Genomic DNA, 8,411 nt, shown 5'->3' with positions numbered 1-8,411 from the left:
CTAGCATCTTTCAGTCTTACAAACTTCAAGCAAACTTGGGCTGGGCTAAATTCAGCCTCCAAATTCTGGTGTCTAAACGACAGCCCTCTCCTGCATGAGTTCCCACCGCTGGCTCCCTGGCACAGCTGGGTAAGCGGAGCAGGCTGGACAGACACCTCCATGCAGATGCGGCGGGGCCGGGAGACTGGCCGGGGCACGGAACCGGGCCCTGCAGCCCGTTCACGCACCCTGCAGGCTGCCGGGCGGTGCCGTGCCGAGCTGGCGGGTGACAGGCAGGGATGAAGGCCAGGAGCAGCCGCTCGGGGATGTGCAGGGAGGAGAGAAAGATGCGTAACAGCGTCTGAATCACGTTTCTCCTGCCCTCCAGCTCCCGGCGGGAGATAAAAGCACCGGGGGACAACGGGGCGGCGCAACCGGCTCCCGCCGCAACCACCATGAGCCCGCACCTCCGCCTCCTCCTCCTCCTCCTCCTGGCCGCCGCTCTCTGCCGGGGTAAGCGGGGCCGGCTCCCGGCGGGCGGGTCGGGGCGGGTCGGGTCGGGCCGGGCCGGGGGGCGGCGGGGGGTCCCGGGCCGGGGCTCAGCGGTCTCCTGCCGCCCTGCAGGCGCGCCGCTGGCCGGGGAGCTGCGCTGCCGCTGCCCGCGGGCCGTGTCCGAGGTGATCTCGCCGCGCCGCCTGGCCCGCGTGGAGCTCGTCGCCGAGGGGCCGCACTGCGCCGTGCCCGAGGTCATGTAAGTGCCCGGCCCCGCTCCCCGTCCCGGCTACGGCTCCGGCTCCGGCTCCGGTCCCGTCGCGGTGCCGGTGCCGACCTCAGCCCCTCCTCACCCCGCAGCGCCACGACGAAGCAGGGACAGACGATCTGCCTGAAGCCCTCCGCGCCCTGGGTCAAGCTCATCCTCACCAGGATCCTCAAGAGGTACCACTGCGTTGTGTGCGGGGATGGGATGCGGGACGCGTGGCAGCTGAGACTAATGCAGCCCCTTTGGAGGCCAAGCGTAGCTTTGGCTGGGTTTGAAACCAGTGTGGGCGTGCGGGAGGAACAAGCCACCTTCTGCCGTTGACTTCTTTGGGGAAATCTGTTTTGTTATGCCACAAACTTATCCAAGAAGTGGCTTCTTTGCTGGGAAAAGAAAACCCTGCAGGTCAGGTAAAGTATCCACAGCAAATGCAAATGTAGCCGTAGTACAGGGTCAGTGTGGTCCACCATCACACATCTTTTCAGAAGACACAGCTCCTATGGGACTATCTGAGGCATGCATTAAGTCTTAAGGAAAGATTTCCTGACTGGCTTTATAATTTGAATTCTGCCTGTTGCAGTTCACGTAACCAGCTCTGAGGGAAGAAACATCTCCATATGAAGCTACCTGTGTGTGCCAGAAGATACTGGGAAATGGATGCTGGAAGAAGATAATAGCCCGACTGTCTAGTTGTGATGAGTTTGTAGACCAGTTGGTTTAAGTTCAAACCCTCTAAGAGTCTCCCCTCCCATTTCTTCCTACGTATGTATTTATTGGCTGAGCTGAAGTGACTGAATCCGTTTGATAAGGCAGCACAGGCTTTGCTAGGTGCCTCTCGGTGACCTTGCTGCAGTTCTCACAATTCGAATAGCCCCACCTTTGTGCAACCTCCTTCTCTCCAAATACTATTTGCCAACAAGTTCTTATAATTAGCACTAACATCCAAAAAGAAGGCGGGTCCATCGTGAAGAGCATTGTGCCAACGTCTGCAGACAGCCTGCCATACCGAGGTCTGGGTGGGTAGCGTTGGTGATAGAGGGTAATCCATGCATTAGGAATAACAGGATCATCGAGTCCAAGCGCTGCCTGGCACAGCACCTTAGTGCCCATTCAGGATGACGTGGGAATAAAAGCTGGCTGAAGCAAGCGCAGCACTGTGCTGCCGTGCTCAATCTGCTGCCTCTGGTGCCTAAGTGAGCCTCGAGCTCACAATGTTTTGCTATATCTTTTTCCCCGCTATCTTACTAGCATTTGCTGTAGAATGCCAAGGATCCTTTTGCACAAGGGACTGTACAATGAAATTACAGAAAGCTTGCTCAAGTCTCACTCTGTTCAATACTTAGGACAGTTTAAGAATTTCCATGAAATTATGGGGTTTCGTGCCGAATTTGTTTTGGTTTCTAAGAAGATAATGTTGGGGTTGGTTGGTTGGTTTGTTTGGAAATGAGTTTACATTTAATTATTTGGTATTTATACACAAGATGTAAAGGAAGAGTAAATGTTCTGAAGAGGCTTAGATATTTTATATCTACTTGTATGACATACTGTCATAATTCATGTAGAATAAGTAATTTTCCTTATTCTGCTTTGGAAAAAATTATGCAAAAAGGTGGATTTATCATGAAATGATAATGTAATTAAATATAACACAATAAAAATATTTTCTTGTTGAAAAATACACTGTGGGGTTTTTTTTGCTGGGTGGGAAGGAGCAACGGTGTCTGCTGCAGTAAGAAACCGTGACAGCTCACAACAGTATTTGTTTCCAGAAAAAGAAATTGTTCCGGTCCCAGCTGTAACAAGGAGCACTGACACCTTTTAAAGCAAAGAATCTCCACCTCTGGATTCTTTTTTAGTGCGCATTTCTAGTGCAAACAATATCCCCAATCACTAGGTACATAGTACTTATTTAGTGACAGGAAAATCAATTGCTGTTTGCTCATGAAATTGGACAGAACCTTATCTGAATGTATAAGCATATTCTGCCCTTGTTGACACGACTAATAGAGGGATAGAGTGTTCTCCTGTGACACCTGCAGAAAGCTGGCTCATCCTTGGAACACACTCCAGCTTTTCTTTGAGAGAAATCACTGGAAAGCAAATTCATACGAACAAGGATTGTCCTTGTTCCTCATTTCTTCCTCTTTACCTAGCAAGTAACTGGATGTTACATTTTCGAGTTGAGAACATAGGGAAAAACCTTACTGAATTTTGATAACTTCTTGATGTATAAAATAGCTTTTCCCTCTGTAATGCTAGAATTTTGAAGTCCAATATTTAGCCTGTTGTGGTTGGGAGAAAGTGTTACATCACTCAGAAAAGGAGAAAATATTACCCTTTTTTTTTAGTGATACCATATACCTACTGTTGCTCTTCAAGGGAAAAAGTCTTACTGTATTAAAAACCTTTCTAGTGAAAAGAATTTCTTTTGCCTGACTTATCCATCAGACGAATGCAGAAATTTAGAGTAGTAAAGGGCTAAAAAGATGTCTCGCATCTGAGAAAAAAACATGAATCCAATTATGCAATTTTGCAAACATTAAAGAGAGAAAAAATTAGGGGAGAGTGTAAGCTGGACAAAGCTACATGTCAAAAAGCAACAGAGAATGGGCGGGGTTAATTACATATATGTATATAATTAAATAAATAAAATAGCTATCAAAGGGTGGATTTTACAATATGACAACTATGTATAGGGAGATATATATACACGCACACATCTCCTTAAATCAACCACATATTGTGAAATCACAAAATGACTCGAATGACAGATATTTTACCCACAACTGGCTATTCTACCGTGTCATAATGGGAACTACCTGGAAGCTGAAGGTATTTAAATGACTGGTGTTACTGTTTCAGCCGTATGGTGAAATCCAGCTGCAAGGAAAACCAGCAGCTTCCAAATGACCGCAATACTACTTGTATTTATATATTCAGTGTTTTCCCCCATAGTCCACATCACTAAGTGAGCAGCTCTGCAGCTGACACCTGCTGGGAACGCAAAACCACATACCTCCACATTATTTACAGAGGACTGAAGTCAAACTCTGCAAATTCACATACGGACCGAAGCTGAAAGGTTATTTTGCAGGAAATGTCAGCAACTTCTCAGAAAGACATATATACAGATAGACATAGAACAATTCTTTTACCCCGGTCTCCACAGTAACCAATGATACTTTTCTACTGTGAACTATTCACTTTCCAAAAACTCTAAAGTTTTCCATCGCTTTATGAAATAACCTCAGATGTCAAAATAATCTTAGAACTGTAGAGCGGCAAGCTTTTCTGGTTTTGAAAGCAAATGCTTTTCTAAATACATACTTTAGAAAAAAAACATTCTTACTTGTACTTTTAATAATCCACAATATTGTGATTAGGTACTTCTTAACATTTTTACGTATTTTTTCAGTCATTTTCTAAAATTACCAACATTTTAGTCATTTCATGAAATAAGCAATTTCACAATATGCAAATACACACACAAACGCACAAATATCTCTTCATTTTGTGAGCTACCACTCACTTGCATAACAACGGAAAACGGTTCTGCATCGTCGACTGGATGGAATTCAGCGCCTCAGTTTCAGGACTCCTTTCTGAATACAATATTTTAGGTATATGAAAATCATCAGGAATTCTTTACAAGAGAAGGCAGGGCTGGAGTGGGATGGAAAGCAGCCTGCAGTGTGCATGTCTGGTCATAGGCCAGGGGACAGTGACCAGCGGTGTGGCAAATGCATCCTTTTTTTTAACTGTATAACTGAATTTTCCTCTCAGGACAGATACCTAAGAAGAAGTGGGAAGAAGAAATCTGAAAAAAGAGATGTATTCAATAGGGTTAAATGCAAAAGCATAATAAGAGGCAGCCTCTTTGTGCTTGCAAATCTGAAGGGACTTGCAAGAAGCAATCAAATTGTCCTTGACCGAGGAGAACAGAGAAAAACCAAAGAGGGCTAAGGGCATAGAAGGGAGCATGAGGAGATGGTGGCTGTTCCTGGCATTTCCACAGCTGGGGTTTTTTGTGTGTGTTGTGTTGTACAAGTAACTCAAATCCTCATTAAAGAAAATTGTGAACCACACATTATCAGTTCCCTTTTAAAGGAATGGGAGCTGGAATGACAATGTTAAAACTTTAAGTGCTTTCTGAAACACCACCTAATACTCAGAGGTGTTGAAAACTCAAACCTTCCTAAAATCCTTATTTTTATTTTTATATGATATGAATAAAAGCAAGAGGTCAGGAGCTGTTTTCTGGACACCAGAGCATGTGGCATGGCATATCTCATCTGTATAGCCCATAGACAGAGAAGTGTGTTCTCAGCCACAGGATGACTCCCTGGTCTGTTCTGCCCCATGAATTTGCTGGGCATTATATGGGACAGTGGATAAGTCTATGTAAGAGATTTTTAAAAGATCGTTATCATAATGTGATAATGCTCTGACTTCCTCAACCTATCCAAATAACAGAATTACCTAGACTTTTGCCAATGCTCTATTATTAAGTTGATTCTGTCTTGTCTTCCAGCACCGAGAGAAAATTAAGCAAGTACTGAGCTAGAAATGATGACAACTAATGAAGATTAATACCTCTCTCACTGTTTTAACGAGCATGTTGTTCTCTCTTAGTATTTTACTGTTTTCTTGGAATTAAGAAGGAATGAGAGCAAGCAGAGTGGCTCCAACTTACTGCTCAGTTTCAGGTGTGTTAGCACAAGCTGTTTCATCTCAGAGGTTCCCACTACTTGTTCTGGCTGTGCCAAAAGGCAGGAGCGAGTGCAATTCTATCTGTATGGACATGTAAAGCAAATCCTGGAGTATAACAGTGTCAGCGGTCCCATGTGGGTCTGAAGACACAGCAGAGTTTGTTTTCAGTTCACCAGAAGAAGGCACAGAGAGCAGTCATGGACAGCAAGACTCTAATCTCCCTCCTGATTCTCTCTTTTACAGGCAACTTTCCTGGTAAGAAAATTCAATTTATTTTCCTTTGTATTACAATTCTTCTGTAATACAGTTTAGCTACACAGAATGTTTTCAAGGTGTGTAGGATTTCCATACTCACACTGTCTTTGAGGTAGCAGGTCACGAAAAACATATTCATGGACTGTGGGAGCAGGGCTATTTCTTGTCTCCTATTCTTTTTCTGCTAGTGGAGATTCACTGACACTGGTGAACTTGTCCTTTCAATATTCTGAGAAAAACGAGATTACAACCAGGCCCTGAGAAGTGATAGCCTGTAACAACTGTGTTGCATATTGCCTCGCCATCACTTTTCATGCTGCTTTGATCATTAATAGGCCCTGAGATGAAAGCTTGGAATATTCAGCTTCGTTTGAGTCAATCTATTTCTAATCAATAGACATCTGTTAGAGCTCTTCACTGAGAAGCAAGAGGGTAAAAAATAAACAAACTCTGCTGGGAAAGTCCAAAAAGTATTTTGTGGGCAGAAAGTATGCCAAGTTTAGGGGTCTGGAATGCTTCCAAGCTTCAGCACCATGTGGATGCTTGCTCCTACTGTGTCTTGGATTCACGTTGGGATGACACACGTCTGCAGCGTCTTCTGAGCCAGAACACAGCTGGATGTGGCCAACCTCCAGGCTGGACAACTGGCTAACAGGATGGCTCTATCATTACACACGCCTGCAGTGAAGCCCTGGCACTGCCTTTGGGACTCTCCTTTTCTTCTCTTGAGCCTGCAGATAGGATGTTGCTGCTCTGCTGTGATGGTCTGTGCTTCCCAATTCCTGACTTTCACGTCCCTTTATTTCTGCTTTCTGTCAGGTAGGTACAGAGGTGTCAGTCAGCCAAAAGAAGGACTGGCAGATTCATCTGGGCAGAAAAGAAGGGAAATAGGTGGATGACCATATCAAGATACAAGAACTAGCACAGGTTAGGGAAAGGGGTTTGCTGTTTGGTCTTAAGGGATGTCCAGACTACCCATAGGAAGAGAGGACTGAGATTTCGGCTCCTGCAGCCTTACTCATCTCAGTAAGAGTGTCTGTGTGCCCCACATCCATTTCTTTGGAGCTTGTCTTTGCTTCTTCTTGATACTACCCTCAAAGTACCGAACCTCCTCTTTCAAATATGTTCCACACTTCAACTGTCAGGAATTTCAAGCTGAAGAGGCAGCTTGCCTTAGCAGGAAAAACAGACAAATGTAAGAGTTGTGATTGTGTTTTTTAACTGTGATACCTGACTTGAAAACAGGGAGATATCCCAGTGTCTGCAGTGGGTGGAGCTGGGAAAGCCCTGGGCTTCATGACTTGTGATCTTTTGTGACTTCCGTCACCTCTCTGGTACTCTGTGGTCAATCCATAAAGCTGGGATAACGTTTTTTTGGGTTTTTTTCTTCACTAGGACAACATGGGTCTGGAAGGACTGTCAGGTGACAGCAAATTCAGTCCACGGACTTGGGCGCTGTACAATGTGTGGCATAATTTAATCAAATTCCATCCCAAAGCTTGTCGGGCTTCTTGCCCCTAGTACTTACCACGAGTTGCTTCCTCAGAGGGTCCCACACCTTTTCTAGCATCTCGATTAAGCTTCTAAGCTGAATATTTTCATGGCTTTTTCACAGCAGGTATGAGTGTAGAATTTTAGCCCAAACAGGTTTCACATCCAGGCTGTATTCATGGGCAGTAGCTGTCTGCCTCTTTGGGTTGCTTTTTCTTCCTCTTATAAGACAGGAGCCCCACATTTCCAGTAGCCCTTCATTGCACTTGATGTTGTGGGATGCCAAAATAATTGCAGTAGTAAGAGGAACTTACAAATTGTTACCTTACAAAGTCTACAGCTCTCAAATGCCCTGTTCTTGCTCAGTGAACATACTACCTTAAACCCATGAATATCAATGCATTTATACCTTGAGGCATGAACATTTTAACCGTTCTGCTTTCTCTAATTAATATTTTCATTGTTAGTTTGAGGTTCAGTTGCAGACATTATAAGTTTCCCTTTCCTTTCCTTTCCTCACAGAGATGATGCTGGCAGCAGAGCTGCGGTGTCAGTGCATCCAGACTGCCACAGGATTAACGCTGCCAAAGCAACTGGCCAACGTAGAAATCATTCCTGAGGGCCCACACTGCAACACTGTGGAAATCATGTAAGTAAAGTCAGCAGGCAAGAGAAGCTATGGCTTTACAAGTGCTAAAGAGCTGGCTGCCCTTAAGCTTACAGTCCTCAGCCTTGTCTGCGTCCTCCTCTGACCTCCTCAGGTGCCAATATTAACCAAAATGAAATGTTCATTCCAATGCAGAGCAACACTGAAGAACAGCCAGCAAATCTGTTTAGATCCCCAGGCCAAATGGGTGAAGATCGTAATTAACAGGATTCTACAAAGGTAACTGCCAGGATTACCTTTTAACTGGAATTATTCCACCAAAGGGCATATTTTCACCAGTATAAACATCAACGTGTGTGCAATCTTCAACGCTCTTCTCTGAGACCCATTTGAATAGCACAGGGCTAGGAATACAGGAGACTAGATTTAGTTGATCTTTGGACTAGGCAGAAGCAAGGCCTACCTGACATCTCAGTAATTTAAAACAAACAAATGAACTGTTACATGTCACACTTTTCAAACAAGTACATCGATCCAGGGTTCCTCAGGGCTGTGTGTTCAGCTCCACATCGCCAAGGGTAACGTTTGGGCTTTCTGGAGGAACTGCCTTGG

General features: G+C 44.8%; 2 protein-coding genes across 2 annotated transcripts; both read left to right on the top strand.

The window, feature by feature from the left end:
- The first annotated feature begins 434 nt into the window (after window positions 1-434).
- On the top strand, window positions 435-1,516 carry LOC128910128 (growth-regulated alpha protein-like). The gene is made up of 4 exons (XM_054203026.1): window positions 435-492; window positions 604-730; window positions 832-915; window positions 1,317-1,516. The coding sequence occupies exons 1-4, from the start codon at window positions 435-437 to the stop codon at window positions 1,333-1,335; spliced, it is 288 nt and encodes a 95-aa protein (XP_054059001.1). The 3' UTR covers window positions 1,336-1,516.
- A 5,586-nt stretch (window positions 1,517-7,102) lies between these two features.
- Window positions 7,103-8,082, top strand: LOC128910728 (interleukin-8-like). Its single transcript, XM_054204318.1, has 3 exons — window positions 7,103-7,124; window positions 7,715-7,841; window positions 7,995-8,082. Exons 1-3 carry the CDS (start codon window positions 7,103-7,105, stop codon window positions 8,080-8,082), a joined length of 237 nt encoding a protein of 78 aa, XP_054060293.1.
- Window positions 8,083-8,411: the final 329 nt, after the last annotated feature.

This window comes from Rissa tridactyla, chromosome 5 (assembly GCF_028500815.1).
Source record: "Rissa tridactyla isolate bRisTri1 chromosome 5, bRisTri1.patW.cur.20221130, whole genome shotgun sequence".
Classification (NCBI taxonomy): Eukaryota; Metazoa; Chordata; class Aves; order Charadriiformes; family Laridae; genus Rissa; species Rissa tridactyla.
This window is presented reverse-complemented; position numbering and strand designations above follow the sequence as displayed.

Excerpts from the sequence above, each read along its gene's own strand:
- LOC128910728 (XM_054204318.1), top strand. The coding sequence starts at position 7,103 with ATGGGTCTGGAAGGACTGTCAG. Across the intron at positions 7,125-7,714 it reads GGGTCTGGAAGGACTGTCAG|AGATGATGCTGGCAGCAGAG; the intron begins GTGACAGCAAAT and ends CTTTCCTCACAG. Across the intron at positions 7,842-7,994 it reads TGCAACACTGTGGAAATCAT|AGCAACACTGAAGAACAGCC; the intron begins GTAAGTAAAGTC and ends ATTCCAATGCAG.
- LOC128910128 (XM_054203026.1), top strand. The coding sequence starts at position 435 with ATGAGCCCGCACCTCCGCCTCCTCCTCCTCCTCCTCCTGGCCGCCGCT. Across the intron at positions 493-603 it reads GGCCGCCGCTCTCTGCCGGG|GCGCGCCGCTGGCCGGGGAG; the intron begins GTAAGCGGGGCC and ends GCCGCCCTGCAG. Across the intron at positions 731-831 it reads TGCGCCGTGCCCGAGGTCAT|CGCCACGACGAAGCAGGGAC; the intron begins GTAAGTGCCCGG and ends CTCACCCCGCAG.